We start from the raw sequence: 17,474 nt of genomic DNA on the forward strand, positions 1-17,474 counted from the left end.
GTGGGTGTGGAGTCCAAGTTGGACTCTTAAGAGGCTCTACTATGGGACATCCATGGCAGGAGAGGGTGTGACTCATGTGGTGACCACTGCAGGGAGGACCACCAGAGGCAAGACTTCCAGGACATCTGCATTCACTGTAAGCCCTGCATGCCTATAATTCCAGTTACCTGGGGGCTGAGGGACTGTCTTGTGCTGCCTGGGTCTCTGTAACAGAAGACCTACATCTGGGTACTTGTTTTTTTTTTTTTTTTTTTTTGGTTGTTGTTGTTGTTTGGACAGGACTGGGGATCTGGGGATGGAACCCGGGGCTTAGGCATGCTAGGCAAGCACTCTGCCTCTGAGCTGCATTCTCAGCCCTTTTTGAGACAGGATCCCACTTAATTGCCCAGGTTGGCCTCGAACCTGTGTTCCTCCTGCCTCAGCCTTCTAAATGCTGTGCTCAGTACTTTATAAGAAGAGGTTAAGGGCTGGGGTTGTGGTTCAGAGGTAGAGTGCTCGCCTAGCATGCGTGAGGCACTGGATTCGATCCTTGGCACCACATAAAGTAAAATAAAGACATTGCTTTATTTAAAAAGAAGGAGAAGGAGAGAGGTTAATTTAGCTCCCAGTTTTGGGGGTGAAAGTCCAACCAGGCAGCCCTATCTGGCCCCTGGTGAGTGCCTCATGATGGATGGCAGAAGAAATCACATGGTAAGGCAGGAAGCCAGGGACCAGATGGGCCAGTCTCACTTTTTACAAGAACTCACTCTCTGCTCTGGTGCACAGCAGGCCTACATGCAGTTTGCTGTGTGGGGATGGTCTGTGTAGCACGTGGTCCTGGGCGCTCCTGCTCTCCCAGACATACCTTCCCGTGAAGGACAGCTACCGACAACACACAAGTTTAGCTGAAGTGACATTTTATTTATCTTTTGGGGAAACAGTTTCCAATTTTTTTTAAATCACAAGACCCCACAATTTAGAAGATCTGACCCATATATTGATCCTACCATCTCTCTTCGTGGAGCTCTGGAGGGAAAGCCCGGCCACCATGGCTGAAAACCTGTGCAGCGATGAAGGCCACAGTATCCGGAGACACGGGAGCACCAGCTGCAACCCAGAAGCCACATCCCCAGATGGACTGGATCTTCCTTCTCTCAGTCCCAGGACAACAGCTCAAGGAGGCTCAGAATCAAAAACCTGGAGATCACGGACTGCCAGCGTTCCTGGCCACAGAGAACAGCCTGCAATTCCTGATGAGTCTGGAATCCTCCCAGGAAACACAGTTGCTGGAATACTGCGAACGTCTCCCTACGAGTGCCTCAGGCCCTCCACTTTCCTAGACCCCGTTTATATTACTTCACTCAGTATTTCTGCACTCACTCACCTTACCCAACTGGTTTCATCTGGAACTTACCTACATATCCTAGATTTTAGAGATCTGGCTTCTGAGCTGATTCTGCAAAGGCTTCCGAACACAGCTGGAAGATATGGACAAATCCCTGGGAACAAGAGACCTTTTGCTGTCCTTAGACACACTGAGGCCCTCATACCCACCACTGCCTTCTTCAGGCTGAGCTCTGGACCCACAAATAAGCCAGACAGACTACAAGTCTTTCCCTAAAGGACTCAGGAACCAGTGCAAATGAGGCCAACCTCAACTACAGCTATTCTCTTGGTGCCATGAGGGCAAGACAAAAAGTAGGGAGCCCCACAAAAGCAACTTGCTTCATTCATAGCACCCTCTTTCCATACAAGGGATCAGAACCCCCAGTATGAAAGGTGTCAAACTCACTGCCCATATTCCAGAGCAGCAGGAAGTAGCCTGTACCATGGTGTGGCAAGCACCACACTGATAGTTTCAATGGTTTCTGTGAGAATGGGAAATACCCCTGAGGAGGCCCAGCAGAGTCCAGCTCAGCTTCTCCTGGTCAGAGCTGGGTCATGTACTTGCCTAACCTGGCAAGAGGAGGAAAAGTGGCCTGCTATGGGCTCTGCCATTGGTAATTCTCTTCTATCAAGGGAGGGGTCCTGAGGTCAGCTTTCCTGCACAAACTAGGTGACACATGCACACTGTGGGGACCTGCCAGGTGGTGAAGGGGAGATGACTTCAGTCACAGAAACTGGCAATGATAACCATGTCAACAGCCCCAGGCAGGTCAGAGTGCAATGTAGCTCCCAAGAGTTCCACACACCTGGTACACATGGCCATCTCCCCAGGGAACTGGTGGGACATTCAAGGCTTGGCTTCCTTCAGTTAGCATCCTCATAAAGGTCATCATTTTTGTTTTTATTTTTTTTTAGTACCAGGGATTGAATTTGGGGCACTTGACAATGAAGCTGTATCTCCAGTCCTATTTTGTATTTTATTTAGAAACAGGGTTTCCCTGAGTTGCTTAGTACCTCGTCATGCCGAGGCTGGCTTTGAACTCATGATCCTTCTGTCTCAGCTTCCTGAGCCGCTGGGATTACAGGCATGTGCCACTGCACCCGGCCTTTTATATTTTTTTTTATTTGGAGACAGGGTCTCACTAAGTTGCTGAGGCTGACCTCAAATTTGCAATCCTCTGAGTTCACAGCCTCAGCAAAAAGTGAGGAACTAAGAAACTCAGTGAGACCCTGTCTCTAAATAAAGTACAAAATAGGGCTGGGGATGTGGCTCAGTGGCTGAGTGCCCCTGAGTTCAATCCCTGGCACTCCCCTCTCCAAAAAAAAAAAAAAAATGTTGCGATCTTCCTGCCTCCTCTTCTCTGGTTGCTGGGATTACGGGTGTGCACCACCACCACCAGCACAAAGGCCATCTTGCTCTCCTTTCTGGAATGAGTCTTCTTGTGTTGAGCAAGGTGCCAGTCACTGAAGGCTTTCCCACATGCCCTGATCTCCTAAGGCCTTTCTCCAACATGAATTTTCTTATGCTGAAGGAGGGTAGAACTGTGCTTGAAAGCTTTCCCACATTCTGGGCATTCATGAGACCTATCTTCAGTGTGGAATTGCTGGTGTCAGTTGCGGTAGGACCTGGTGGTAAAGGTCTTCCTACACAAGCTGCACTCATAGGGCCGCTCTCCAGTGTGAACTTTCCAGTGCTGATACAGGCCAGAACGGGTCACATAAGTCTTCCCACATTGCTCACATTCAAAAGGCCTTTCTCCAGTGTGAACTCTCTGGTGAAGAATGAAGCTACTGTTATATTTGAAGAACTTCCCACATTCCCTGCACTCATAGGGCCTTTCTCCATTGTGAACTTTCCGGTGTCGAATGAGGGTGGACAGAACGCTGAAGGCCTTCCCACATTTGCTGCACTCATAAGGCCTTTCTCCAGTGTGAATCCTCTGGTGCAGAGCAAGTGCATCTTTGCGGTTGAAGGTTTTACCACATTCACTGCATTTAAAAGGTTTTATGCCTGTGTGAACCTTCTGGTGCTTCCTCAGTTTAGAAGGGTAACTGAAGGCCTTCCCACACTCATCACACACACGGGATGTTTCTCCAGTGTGGATTCTTCCGTGATTAATATGAGTTGACTTCTCCTCAAAGGCAGTTCTGCCTGTTTGGTACCTGAAAGGTTTCTCTTCAGAATGAGTTATCAAGTGGTCGAGGAGAGCAAAGGCCTTCAGGAAGCTTCTCCCACAGCTGCTGCACTTGAAGGGTTTCTGAGCAGCACCGACTCTCTGCTGCTGTCCACAGCTGGAGCTGGATGGGAAGACTGCTCTGTGCCTAGTGCTGCTGCACAGCTTCCCAGGGGTGGCCTGGTGCTGGAGGAAGCCTGTGGTGACTGGGCCATCCTTCACAAACCTCTCATACACAAAAGGCTTCTCTGACAGGTCGACTCTGCAACTCTTCACTTGCTTGGGAGGGGCATCCTCATCCTTCATTCTACACAGACAACCTGAAGTCAAGAAAAAGCCCGTTGCTGCAGCTGGGCCGGAAGGGAGGTACCTTCGTCACCAGTGCACAGCACACCTTCCCAGAAGGGACTCCAAAGAACTGCTATGAGTTGCTGGGAAAGGTCTAGAGGAAGAAAGGCTGCACAAGCAGAACTGGGCTCTACTGACCACAGAATCAGGAAGACCTGGATGGAGATGAGGACACAAAATGGGGTGCAACGCAGGGAAGAAACCTGTGGTCACCAAGACACTTGTATCCAAAGGTTGTCAGCAGGGCCTTGGATGCTGGTGACAGTGAGCACTGTGAAGAGGCAGGTGTTTGTCCCAGCAAAACTGACTACGAAACAGCAGCTGGTCTTCAAAAAACATTTAAGGATACATACATGTCCCACAGGCCACGAGGTGAGGTTATCTAAAGCCTGAGAGTCATGGTACGGAGAAGGCAAAACTGTACAGTGTCCCAAGGGAAAAGGAAGGAGGGAAGAAGGTACAGTCACTGACCTCAACACAAAATGCCAGTGTACACAGGTATCCAGCAGGCCATGAGCCTGTCAATGAAACCAAGGCATCCCCTGCTCCACCAAGGAATAAATTAACAAAAGAAGTGAAGTTGTGTACACTGAAAACTTAAGATGTTGAAAAAGCACTAAAGAACTAGATAAACGAGAAGACACCCCACATTCTCTGATCTAGAAGACTTACGATGGCAGTATGCCCCAGAATGATGTACTGATTCAAGTTCATGCTCCGGCCTGGTCCAGGGAGGGCCCTATAAAATTTCTTGTGGAAAAAGAAAGCACACCTGGAGCCAGGAGGGACATGTCCTCAGCAGTAAAAGGGCCCGAGAGTCAGAGGTGTGGGGGATTCGGGGGTCAAACAGTGAAACAGTTGCCCCCCCAAATCCTGTTCCACGAGGCTCTGGAGCCACAGGTGTTTACAGGCTGCCAAGATGGTGCTCAGAAAGAGGCAGAGAAAGGGCACAACCAGGCCTAGCTCTCTCAGAACCTAAAACAGGGACCCTGGGGAGGAGCAGCCCTGTGGTCCAGCTTTAGCGTGGACAGAAGTCCAGGGGGAAAGGGCCGAGGTGTCAGTTTGCTGGGGGTGAAGGGGAGACTTACCCAGTGAGCTAACGAGCGCAAAGTTCTCCAGCATCACATCACGGTACAGGCCCCTCTGGGTGGCATTAAGGAGACCCCACTCCTCCCAGGAGAAATGCACGGCCACATCCTCAAACATCACCGGGCCCTGCAATGGTGGATTCAGCTGAGACCGGAGGTCAACCAATGGTGGGGGAGAGATTCTGTTTTGGACTTTGCACACATCCAGGTCCTCGCCCGGTGTCTCAAATCACTCACGGGCATTATTTTTCCTGTGAGCTCAACCTTCCCCCAACACACAGACCCTCATACCTCTGCTCTTCCAGGACCCCCACCTCAGCAGGATCCGTCCGACCCGACGGGCGCCCGCCGCCTTACGCACAGGCCCCGCCCCATCTCTCGCCGGCCGACGGCCCTCAGAGGCGCCACCTGCCCTCGCAGGTCCCCGACCCCGGTCCAGGGCGCGGACTCCACCGCCTGGCCTCCCCGCTGCCTCCCGCACCGGGCCCTCCCCTCGGGCCCGTCGTCCTCGGTCACAGACGCTGCCGGCCGGTCCCGGCGCTCACCTGCGCTGGGCCGGCCATGGGAACCGGTGCGCCAAGTGGAAACCTCCCGTTACCTGCCCTCCAGAGCCGGTCTCCCGCGCCCGAGCACTCGGAGTCTTCCCGCCGGGGCCGGGCGGCCACTCCCGGCGCTCGGTCCCGCTCGCCGCGGCCGCACCCGGCCGGCCCCACATGCCGGAAGTCCCGCCCCGCCGCGCGGCCCTGGCCTGGGCGCCGCCGTCTCCCCCGCAGCACCCCGCGCCCCGGGATCGGCGCGCGGGGGTGGCCAAGGCCACAGAGGAGGGCGCGGACTACATTTCCCACAAGCCACCGCGCCGCGCGTCCGTCCGTCCGTCCGGGCCCCTCAGGGCGCTGGAGTGGGCCCGGCGGCTGCGCCCTGGACCGCGCTCCGGAGGCTCCCGAGCCTCGGAACCGGGAATCTCGGCCTTCGTGACTCGTGCGGTGAGCAGCCGGTCTTCAAAAACCATTGAAGGTCCCAGGTCCTGGAGGTCGCACTGCTGGGGTGTCGCCGGGTCGCCCCCTGGGCGTAGCGTCCGCTCTGAAAGTCTAGGCTTGGGGTCCCGGGCAGGAGAGGATCGGAGGAAGATCGGCCGTCGGTTCCCCGCAGCAAAAGCGACAAATGACCCCTGGTAGACCAGTGAGGGGTGCCAGGGAGTCCCCCCTGCGCTTGTCCTCAGCACAATAGGCTCCGAGCCTACCCCATTTCCAGACATGGTGTCATTTCAGAATCGGGGTCTGTCGAAGGAGGGGTGGCACGTGGTTGAGTGTCTTTGGAGACAGGGTCTTGGATATATCAAAGTCAGGAGGCTGTCCCTAATTGAGACCTACTCATGGTCGTGGCCCTGTGTCTCCTGGAAGGAGCAAGGCTCAGAGGAGCATCTGCCTGGGGCTGATGCTGAAGAACTGTGCACTCATGACTTCAGTGCTCACCGTTTTCCTCTGCTTTTCCGGTGTTGCCCTTGGAAGTTGCCACTGGTGCTGGGATGAAGGCACTGCCACCTCCTATTCCTAGCAGCTACATGAGCATCCTCACACATTCTACCCTGGGGTCCTGGGTGGTCAAGATTGGGGGTACAAGTCTAAATCTTCACAGCAGATGATGTCCAGCTCAGTCACTTTGTACAAAACGTCAGGCCCTGCCTGTACTAACATGGTCAATTTTGGGTCTACTGTACTTTTCCTGGGCGGTCTCCTGGACGTTCAGTTTGTGAAGTTCAGTGTTGTGCTCAATGTACAGCTTATTCTTACCCTCTGGTGTTTGTCCCAGGGTGTATTGGCCTCTGCTGGGCAGTATTCTTAAAAATCTGTCATCCCCAAGGTCTGGCTGCTTCAACATTCCACTACCAAAATCAGCTGTGGCAGACAGGCCAAAAGGAGACCTGTCCCTGGTGACCATCCCTCAAGGTGGGTTGATCTCACATCTGCTTCCTGGTCCATGCCGTCTCAGATCTTGGTGAGTCCCTGACTCCTGATTTATTTTTCCATCCTCTTGATAGCTCTCTGAGTCCAGTCCCCTGGCTGTGCCCCTTCTCTCTTAGAGCTCAGCTGTGCAACATTCACCTTTCCTTAACTGTCCTGATCATCATACATCCTCTGATAATCCTTGCAGCCCTATTCCTCAGTGACACCTTATTGTCTCCAGTGGAGGTGGGCACAGGTGAAACTGCCCCAGCTCATGGTCAGTAGCCACATACTGACATAGATGGGTTGTCCCACCTGGAGTGGACTTTCACTAGCTTATTCATACCCCACAGGATTGTCACCTTTAAGCTCCATGAGTTTACCCAACTGGAGTACAGTCAAAGGCACTGATTGATGATCTAAATAGAATTGAAACCAGGGATAGCACGAGAGGTTCAGCTGTGGAGATTGCAAGTGGTGGGGGGAGTCTCCCTGGGGTCTTCTTATACTGGTACCTGAGCTGTCCTTCTCGTGTCTGAATGCCAAGGTCACTAGCCTTGCCAACTTTCAATCTTCCTCCTGATCTGCTGGACAGTCTACCTTCATACCTGCTTACTGATTCCTGTAACTGTCCTCTGACTTGTTTTTGGTACTAGGTATTGAACCCAGGAGCACTTTACCACTGAGTCCTGTTTTTTTTTTGATAGGGTCTTGCTAAGTTGCTGAGGCTGGCATTGAACTTGTGATCCTGCCAGAACCTTCTGAATCACGGGAGTTACAGGTGTTTGTTTACCACTGCGTTCGGCTCTCACTCCCTCTTACTGCCCAGTTCTGAGATGCTGGCTACTCCTTAACATGCTATGGACTGATAACATTTTTTTAAATATTTATTTTTTTAGTTTTAGGTGGACACAACGTCTTTATTTTTTATTTTTATGTGTGTTGAGGATCTAACCCAGTGTCCCGTGCATGCCAGGCAAGTGCGCTACTGCTTGAGCCACATCCCCAGCCCATTGATACCTTTTTAGTCACTGAAAACTGGTAGTTCTGTGAAGTGAGTCTGTCTGCCCCACCAAGGCGCGGGTCATGTAGTCAGTGAGAGGCATCACAGAGTTGGTCCTGAGCCCTGTCAGACAGGTTCCCACTCTTAACCAGGTTCTCTCTTGAGCCTGCATTCACGGCTGTTTGTCCTGCATCCTGGTTCCTCACTTTGGTTTCACTTTTCCCACTTCACATTTCAGGCTGAGTGCTTCCCTAGAGACCACAGAGTCTTACTAAAGAGGGGACAAAGTGACCCCTTCCTCTAAGGTGCTCCACTGGGCACTGGCTGCTGGTGACAGCCAAGCATTGTGAAGATGCTTATGTCACGGGGTGGGTGATGCTGTCCTGTGATCCCAGCAACTCTGGAGCCTGAGACAGAGGATCGTAAGCTCTAGGCCAACCTGGGCAACTTAGTGAGATCCTGCCTCAAAATAAAAAGGACTGGGGCTGTAGTTTGGTGATAAACACCCCTGGATTCAATCCCCAGTACAAAAAAAAAAAAAATCTCAGTTGAACAGGGGGCTGATTTACATCAATTGTGACAGCCTTGCTAAGTCTTAAGTTCCTTGTGTGAAAATTAAAACAATTGGTAAAAATGGTACACTGAAACTCAATGGGAATATCTGGTTGGACCAAGATGAAATGAGTTCCCAAGGCACTCTGAGTCTCTCTTGCCAGCAGTAGTTTGCTCTTCAGGGTCTGAGAAAACTATCCCTGCTCTGCTTGAAAACCCGCGAGAAACTCACCTGGGGCACATGCCCATTCTCAGCAAGAGCCACATGACCTCTACCTAAGGCTGCTAGACCCATAACTAGGTTACATCTCAGCTTCTCGGGGAGAGAAAATGACTTCACATGGAGAAATTTCAAGACTGCCATTAATGCATCAGTGGGAAACTGGAAAATGTGTGAGATGGATTCTCAGGTCAAGGAGGGTGGAATTTAACAACAGGGCTGACATTGTTGCGATTTACTACAATTTCCAATTTGATGTTCTTGCTCAGTTGCGGAAGGCTGAAGAACTGGACTCACTGGTGGCCTGAAGTCAGTGAGACAGAGACGCCAGATCTTCCCTGGTGTGAAGTGGAGGGGAGGCCAGAGGCTTAGAAGGACAGGCTTGCTGGACTGGATTCATCCTGTGAATTGTCTTGTGCTCCAGTCATTAGCTAAATACTAACATCTCTGCTGTAATCCCCAGAACCTGTGACTATGTTATTTTACATGGCAAAATTAATTTGCAGATGGGTTTAAGGTTGCTAATCAGCTGCCCTTAAAACGGGGATTGTATCCTGGATTATTCCTGTGGACCTTGGAAAGCAGAAGAGGAGCAGACTTGGTAGTATGTGCCTCTAGACCCAGCTGCTCAAGGATGTAGGCGACAGGATGGCTTCGCCCAGGAGTTCATACCTGGGCAACCCTGTGAGACACCATCTCGAAAACAAGAACACAAGTGAAAAAGTGAGTGAGAGAGACAATAATTAAAGAAAAAAACAAAAACAAAACTGAGGAGCGATCGAAAGCATGAGAGGAAACCGAACGGCCATTACTGACTCAAGACAGAGGAAGGGGACCACAAGCCAGAGAATGCAGAGGCCTGTGGAAGGGGAGAACGGGGTGCACCGTGGGTGCCATGACGGACAGCCAAGGTCTATGGAATCGTCTCCTGCATGATGAGATAGTGCCGGAGATGACTGGACAGTTAGTCTGCAAGCAAAAGTCTCACTGACGTTACAATTCTGGACCCCAAGAAGGAGGACACAGCCAGAACCAACCGTCTCAATGTGGACTTTCAATGGGTAGAACCCTGCAGGTGTACGACACGAATCTCAGAGAAATGGAAAATTAGGAAACAATTTTTACAAAGAACAGAAGGCAGCATTGCTGGAGCACATGAAAAGATGCTGGGCACAAAAGCAGAATCTTCAAGCCAAACAAATACAAAAAAACTGCCCAGAGCATGATGCTTTGGCAAAAATGATCCAGCACCATCCAGACAGGCACAAGACACTAAAGGAACTGGAGGCTCTGAGGAAAGAATCAGCACACCTTTCACAGACTCAAGAAAGCACTGAAGATAAGCTGGAATTGAGACAGAAACAGCCTCACGTTCTTCTCATACCACTGACACCATTCAGCAAACCCTGGAAAATGACAAAAAGCTCTAAGGCAGAAGCTCAGGAAACAAACATGGACAGGCTGATCCCCATTCCCAAGGGTACTGACAGAGCTGGGTGATCTTAAGTGTGTCTAGAATATCCTAAGATATCTGAAGCTTGGTGGTGACATAATTTGCTCTTACATATTAATGATAATTAATATTAAAAATAAATGAGAACACATTTATTTTAATATAAAGGAAAATAGCTTCAGTGTATATTTGTTTTATTGAAATGAATTTTTCATTTTTAAAAGATAGGCAGCAACACCCACAATCATTTAATAAAGGTCTTCAAACTAGATGTTTTTGCTCATTATTATTCCAGATAGTTTGTTTTTTGGTACTGGGATTGGACCCAGGGACACTCAACCACGGAGCCACATCCCAGCACTTTTTGTGTTTTATTTAGAGACAGGGTCTTGATGAGTTGCCTAGGGCCTCACTCAAGTTGCTAAAGCTGGCTTTGAACTTGTAATCCTCTTGCCTCAGCCTCCTGATCTGCTGGGATTACATGCGCCACTTGGGTAGTTTTTAACTGGTAACATTGATTCCTTATAAAATAAGTTGAAGATGTGAGAAGGTGGCATTTCTAGGATGTATGTAAGAAGATGAGTCAACTTCTAGAAATCACCACTTTGGAACATGAAGTCCATAAATAGGCTTCAGAGGGCCACGAACCTGTGAAATTCTGTGCAAAACGTGTGTGGTGTGCGTTTGTTGTGGGAGAGATTCTTTGATGCTGAGAACCACTGACTGGTATGACCAAGAGCAGCAAAGCAGATCCATCCATGTTCACCACTTCCTCTGTCTCTCTTTAGTACTTGAGGAATGTGGTTGTTAAATGTTTTCTTATGTGCTTTGTCTCAACTGTTTTAGTCTTTAGGACTATTTTAATCAAAAAATATTTGAGGTGAAAAAAAATGGTGAGAATGACCCTCGGGCTGGTGTCCAGCAAGGACATCAAGACCTTTGTTGACAACCACCGGAAGCTGAACTCTGAATCCCAATGAGCAAGATGTCTTTCAGAGCCTCAGAAGGGAGTGCAGCCCTGCTGACCCTCAGTTTAAGTCCAGTGAGCCCCGTGTCGGACTTCTGACCTTAGAAATAGAACTCTAAGGCACGACATCTGTGTTTTGTCTTAAGCTGTGAGATTTGTTGTGGCAGCAATAGGAAACACATCACCATTCCCAACCATGTTCTATAAGAAGAGGAGGGAGGTCTCTTCCACTACTGTGATTGAGAAACGAAGAGAACTTCGGCCATGAAGATCTCTGCAGGCCAGTTATAACCAGAGATGCTGCCACTGGTGTGGGTTCTTAACTATCCAATACAGGTGGGCGTGTCTGCCAGTGGAAGGCCTGGACTGATTGATTACAGTTCTCAAAAATAAATGAGAACCACAATAATGGGAAGTTATTCTCCACGTATGTATAATATGTTAAAATACAATCTATTGTCATGCATAACTAAAAAGAACATATTTTAAAAAGTGAAAAAAAAACAGTGGGGCTGGGGCTGTACCTCTGTAGCAGACTGCTTGCCTAGCACACACAAGGCACTGGGTTCAATCCTTAGCACCACATAAAAATAAAAATAAACAAAGGCATTCTGTCCCTCTACAACTCCAAAAATTTTTTAAAATAGTGTATTATTATCCCATGTGCATATATGACTACATGACTGGTGTCATTCTACATCATGTACAACCGGAAAAATGATAAGTTATACTCCATCTATGTATGATGTGTCAAAGTGCATTCTACTGCTATGTATAACTAACTAGAACAAACAAAAATAGTGTTCATTTGGAAAGGTAAGGCCAAAGTCAGTGGTAAAATAAATAAATGAGCAGTGTGTGGACTATTAAGATAAGCTCTAGTTCTAGTGCCAAAGACATGACGTCATTTGCCAGGAGAGAGTCACAGCCCCTCAGTTTACAGACAGGTCAGCTCACAGCCTTGCAGACACTTTGCCTGAAGACGAGACCAGGTTTTCCTGAGAAAGGACCTGGCATCACTGCCAAAAGCAGGCACCACTGGACTGGGTGCAGCTCAGGGCAGATTGCCTGCCCCACCTGTGCCAGGCCCGAGTTCCATCCCCAGCGCACACACACAATCTCAGTCTTCTTCCACGCCTTCCCAGAGGGACTTGCAGCTAGTTATTAGGGTAACTACACTGGGGAAAAGGATATGCCCAGCCCTTCTGGGGTTTCCTGAACACTGTGTGTAAATTGACAGTTCTTCAAACCCCAAACACCATGATTGTCCTTTAGTTAAAGTGGAGCCCCATAATGGTCCATTGATAGATGGTCTTAACTCAGGTACAACTCTCTCTCTCTCTCTGTGTGTGTGGGGGGCACTGGGGATCTAACACAGATGAACTCTACCACTGCGCTACATCCTCAGCTCTTTTTATCTTGAAACTGGGCCTAAGTTGCTGAGGCTGGCCTCAAACTTGCAATCCTCCTGCCTCAGCCTCCTGAGTCACTGGATTACACTTGCATCACGGCACCCAGCTTCAAGTATCTCTCTGGACGAACTCCTTGGGTTCACTGGCCCACACTGGTTACTTCCCCAGCCACTGAGTACCTAATTGGTATAGGCATACCAATACCTGGCACAACCCACATCACCACGCTGACCCCCAAAGTGAGTCATTTTGCGAGAAGGCTAAATGGAAGCCTCTGTGTATCTAAGCCCTGCCTAGATAGCAAACTAGAAAGAGCAGCACATCCCTGGAAGAAATGCAGATTAGATCCACAGTCAGACTTTAAACAGCAGAGGTGGCTGTGCACATCCCATTGTGCAGCAGTTATCATTTTTAAGAAGTATTTTGTCATGAACCTTTATTTATTTATATATGGTGCTGAGAATTAAAGCCAGTGCCTCACACATTCTAATCAAGTGCTCTACCACTTAGCCACAACCCCAGCCCAGAAGTTAGCATATCTTGATGAATGTGAACCACAGTAATTTTTTTTTTTTGTGTGTGTGTGGTGGTGCTGGGGATTGAACCCAGGGCCTTATGCATGTGAGACAAGCACTCTACCACTCTACTGAGCTATACCCCCAGCCCAACCACAGTAAATTTAATCCAGTGGTGACACCAATTATCCCTGCTGTTCCAGAGGTAGTGCCCTTACTGCAACATGCAACAAGCCCCCAGCGCTGGGCATGCAGCCACTGAAAAGTGGGTGTCTTTTTCTTCACATAGTTTGAAAGGACCACCAGAAACCATTTGCTTTTGCCTGGCCAGACCAATGGTGTACCTTCACACTGGTGCCTCAGGACCTCTCAGTCTGCTCTCTGCCATCATACAGCCCACAGAGCTCTTGATCATCTGGACACTCCAAAGGTGCCACATCAATCACTTTGTTGATGACGTTATACTATGTGCATCTGATAAGAAGTAGCAAGTACTTTAGATACTTAATAAGACACAGGCAAACAGAGTAGGAGAGAAAACCTATCCAAATCCAGGGGCTGCTACCTCTGTGAAGCCCTGCTGAAGTCTGACTGTGGATCTAATCTGCATTTCTTCCAGGGATGTGCTGCTCTTTCCAGTTTGCTATCTAGGCAGGAAATGGATACACAGAGGCTTCCATTTAGCCTTCTCGCAAAATGACTCACTTTGGGGGTCAGCGTGGTGATGTGGGTTGTGCCAGGTATTGGTATGCCTATACCAATTAGGTACTCAGTGGCTGGGGAAGTAACCAGGGTGGGCCAGTGAACCCAAGGAGTTCATCCAGAGAGGTACTGGAAGCTGGGTGCCGTGGTGTCTGATTCTATCTACCACAACAGACCAAAGGCAAAGCACTTGTAAGCCTGTCATGTTTGACTCTACTTCTTTGACTATCCACAGAGTGGTCAAGCTTCCTGTTTGGGATGGGAACCAGAAAGAAAGAAGGCTCTGAAACAGCTTCAGGCTGCAGGGCAGCCTACTCTACTACCCAGCTTGTGATTCAGCAGATTCAACATTTGAAATGTGTGCAGCAAATGAGAATACTGTATGGATTGCAGAAACTCAGGCCGCTGAGGCAGGAGGATTGCAGGTTCAAAGCCAGCCTCAGCAAATTTAGCCCTACCTAACTGGGTGAGATCCTGTCTCTTAAAAAAAAAAAAAAAAAAAAAATAGAAAAAAAGGGCTGGGGATGTGATTCAGTGGTAAAGCACCTCTGGGTTCAATCCCCCGTACAAAAATAAATAAATAAATATATAAACAAACAAACAAACCAGTATGGAGCCTCCAGCAAGTAGCAAAGCACAACAGGATTTAGGAGCAAGTCTGTACCTTCTCTACCTTGGAGAGACTTTCTAGCTTGCTACTGCACCTTTAGTAGCAAATGAATGCCTATGAGCCATCAGGCAACCATGTGGCCTTAATGCCATCATGAGCTGAGTATTGTCGGGCCCTTGTAGCCCTGAGTCAGCTGGGCACATGCAACAATCTGCTGTTTTGTGAAAATGGTCTGTTAGAGATCAAGCCTCAAGACTTGTGGAGGGCTCAGTGGCAGAGCATTTGTCCAGCATGGGCAGCTCCCTGGGTTCAAATCCTGTACTGAGAAGAACAAAAAAAGACTTGACTGAGGAAGAAGAGAGGGTACATTTATAGCAGAAAGGGGCCATATCACTAACCAAGCCAGGGACAGATCAATGGGATCCGCTGGGCACACTGAAAGCCCAGCCCCCAAACCTTACCCCATAAAACCTGAGGTGACAGCTGCTGAGGCTGCTTTCAGGGGCACTCAAGGGGAGCCAAGGACTGCGTGTGCACAGCCCCAGCACCCACAGCACCAGCCAAGGGAGCAGCGAGTGGTCCGATGTCGGGCTGCACTGGCCTTCCCAAGTTCCCAGGGGTGAGGCAGCGTGCTGAGGAGGGCAGGAGGGACGGACTCAGTGAGCTTAAGAGCTCAAGGCTCTCCAGCATCACCCCGTGGCACAGGCCTCTGAGCACACTGTGAAGCCTCTCCTCCTCCTGGGAAAAATGCGTGGCCACATCCTCAAGTGTCACCAAACCCTGCAATGGATGGGTTCAGCCGATCCTGGGGGCAGAAGTATGGACAGATAGACCCTGCCAGGCCCTTGACTGGGAAGGGTTCTGCCACACTTCCACTGCATCAAACTTCCCCAGAGGCCCACAGCACAGTGCACATATCCTGATTCCACCTTCCTTCAGACCTGTTTCAGTCACCTTTTCACTGCTGTGACCAGAAGACCTGACAAGAAGAAGTAGAGAAGGAAAAGTTATTTGGGGGGTTTTCCTTCATAGATGGCTACTCCATTGCTTTGGGCTTGAAGTGAGGAAGGACATCATGGCAGAGGGTGTGGCAGAGGAAAGCAGCTCAGGGTAGCCCGGAAGCAGAAAGCTCCATTCCACAAAGACACAATATAGGCCCCAAAGGCTGCTCCCAGTGACCCACCTCCTCTAGCCACACCCTACAGTTACCCCTCAAGTGGATTAATGCACCAATTAGGTCAAGGCTTTCATAACCCAATCACTTCACTTCTGAACCATCTTGTATTGTCTCACAGCTGAGCTTTGGGGGCCCCTCATATCTAAACCATAACAGCCTCTACCTCCGAGGGTCTGGTTGCTTCTTACTTTACTATTAGACACTGTGTCCAGTCTGCAGTAACAATAGGCAGGTGACCAGCCTCCCAGCAGCTGGGGAGGCTGAAGCAGGAGGATGGCAAGTTCAAAGCCAGCTTGCAGAACTTAGTGAGACCCTGTCTCAAAGTAAAATATAAAAAAGGGGGGCTGGGGTTGTAGCTCAGTGGTAGAGTGCTTGCCTAGCATGTGCAAGGCGCTGGGTTCAATCCTCAGCACCATGTAAAAATAATTAAATATAAATAAAAGTATTGTGTCCAACCATATATATATATATATATATGTATATATATATATATATTTTTTTTTTTTTTAAAATAAAAACATATAAAATAAAAAGGGACGCAGTTGTAGTCAGAGGCTGGCCTAGCCTGCAGGAGGCTCTGTGTTCAGTCCCCAATAGGAAGGAAGGAAGAGGCAGGAAAAGAATAAAGGAGAAAAAAGGAAAGCCCGAGGCTCCAGGGACAGCAGACACACAAGCCCACAGAAGGAGAGTCAACCCAGACCCAGGCCCTGCCGACACTCTTACCTACCTCATCGCCATGCCACGGGCTCCATCCCCAGTCACTCGCCCTTCAGGAGAGTTGGCTCCCACCCCTGCTCTGCATCCCTCTCCTGATACAGGCGCCCTCCACAGAAGGCACTGTGACACCAGCACCTTCCTGGTTTAAGAACTAGACAGCTGTTCTCACCGTCCAGACCCTTGGGGCACTTATTGCCCCCCCCCCCCAATCCAACACCTAGGTGCGTTCTGGTCCACACAGCAGTTCTGACTACTCAGAAGTCTCCACCCAGGAGAGCTGAGAGCTTCTGCCCACGCAGAGCCGCCACTCAGCAGCCTCTGGGACATCTCGCAATACTGGGCACAAACCCAAGCCTGGACCTTCCTCCTGAAACACAGACTGGGCTCTCAGTGTCAGTGGTTACCCCACCCTTTCCAGAAACAGTGTCAGAGAGCATGTACCAAATGCAGGACACAACGCCCCACAATGTCTGGCCCTGCAGGGAGCAGGCTTGCAGCACCACGCGAACTACATTACCCAGAAATCCGGGTCCCATGACACCCTGATGCTCGACAATGCAGAAGGCCCAGTCTCAGACAAGCTAGTCCTTAGAGGCAAAACAGATGAATGGCTTACCCTGTTGAGGGCAGGCAGGAATGGGATTTGACTGCTAAGGAGTATTAAGTTTCTTTTAAAAAAAATGTTGTTTGATACTTTAAACCACAGCTCTGCTGTCCATGAATTGCATGGATGGGCAAATTAAAAAAAAAAAAAAAAGCTTCAATAAAGCTATATTTAAAAAATAAAAAAGTAGGTGCCCAGAGCGATGGTGCATGCCTTTAGTAATCCCACCCTCCCAGGAGGCTTAGGCAGGAGGATCCCAAATTTCAGGACAGCTTGGGCAATTCAGCAAGAACCTGTCTCAAAATAAATTTTCAAAATGGTTTGGGGTGTAGTTCAGTGGTAGCCCATGGGTTGAACCAGAGTGATTAAAATATGGCAGGGGCTGGGGTTGTGGTTCAGCGGTAATGCACTTGCCTGGCATGTGTGAGTTCGATTCTCAGCACCACATATAAATGAATAAAATAAATCAACTGTAATGCCAGATTCGTGGGACCCCAATAGACCTCCAGGAGCCGAATCCAATGCAATCACACAAGAGTCTTTATTGCAAGCTCAAGCCTGGACTCACAACAACGGTTCCCAACACAGTGATCCCAGTCCTTTGTCCAGGGAGATTTTATAGGT

General features: G+C 49.4%; 1 protein-coding gene and 1 long non-coding RNA gene across 2 annotated transcripts; one reads left to right on the plus strand and one right to left on the minus strand.

Moving 5' to 3' along the window:
* Positions 1–879: 879 nt before the first annotated feature.
* On the minus strand, positions 880–5,705 carry Znf584 (zinc finger protein 584). The gene is made up of 3 exons (XM_046431030.2): positions 5,574–5,705; positions 4,976–5,102; positions 880–3,859 (listed from the first exon to the last, which is right to left on the minus strand). The coding sequence occupies exons 1-3, from the start codon at positions 5,688–5,690 to the stop codon at positions 2,976–2,978; spliced, it is 1,128 nt and encodes a 375-aa protein (XP_046286986.1). The 5' UTR covers positions 5,691–5,705; the 3' UTR covers positions 880–2,975.
* A 259-nt stretch (positions 5,706–5,964) lies between these two features.
* LOC131423698 (uncharacterized) lies at positions 5,965–16,013 on the plus strand. The gene is made up of 2 exons (XR_009225600.1): positions 5,965–6,970; positions 13,978–16,013. It is a non-coding gene; the product is annotated as an uncharacterized LOC131423698 (long non-coding RNA).
* The last annotated feature ends 1,461 nt before the right edge of the window (positions 16,014–17,474 follow it).

Source organism: Marmota monax, unplaced genomic scaffold (assembly GCF_021218885.2).
Source record: "Marmota monax isolate L192 unplaced genomic scaffold, Marmota_monax_Labrador192_F-V1.1 WCK01_AAM20220418_F8-fsc00215, whole genome shotgun sequence".
NCBI lineage: Eukaryota > Metazoa > Chordata > Mammalia > Rodentia > Sciuridae > Marmota > Marmota monax.

Excerpts from the sequence above, each read along its gene's own strand:
- Znf584 (XM_046431030.2), bottom strand. The coding sequence starts at position 5,690 with ATGTGGGGCCGGCCGGGTGCGGCCGCGGCGAGCGGGACCGAGCGCCGG. Across the intron at positions 5,103-5,573 it reads AGACCGGCTCTGGAGGGCAG|GGCCCGGTGATGTTTGAGGA; the intron begins GTAACGGGAGGT and ends CCACCATTGCAG. Across the intron at positions 3,860-4,975 it reads TGCGCTCGTTAGCTCACTGG|GTTGTCTGTGTAGAATGAAG; the intron begins GTAAGTCTCCCC and ends TCTTGACTTCAG.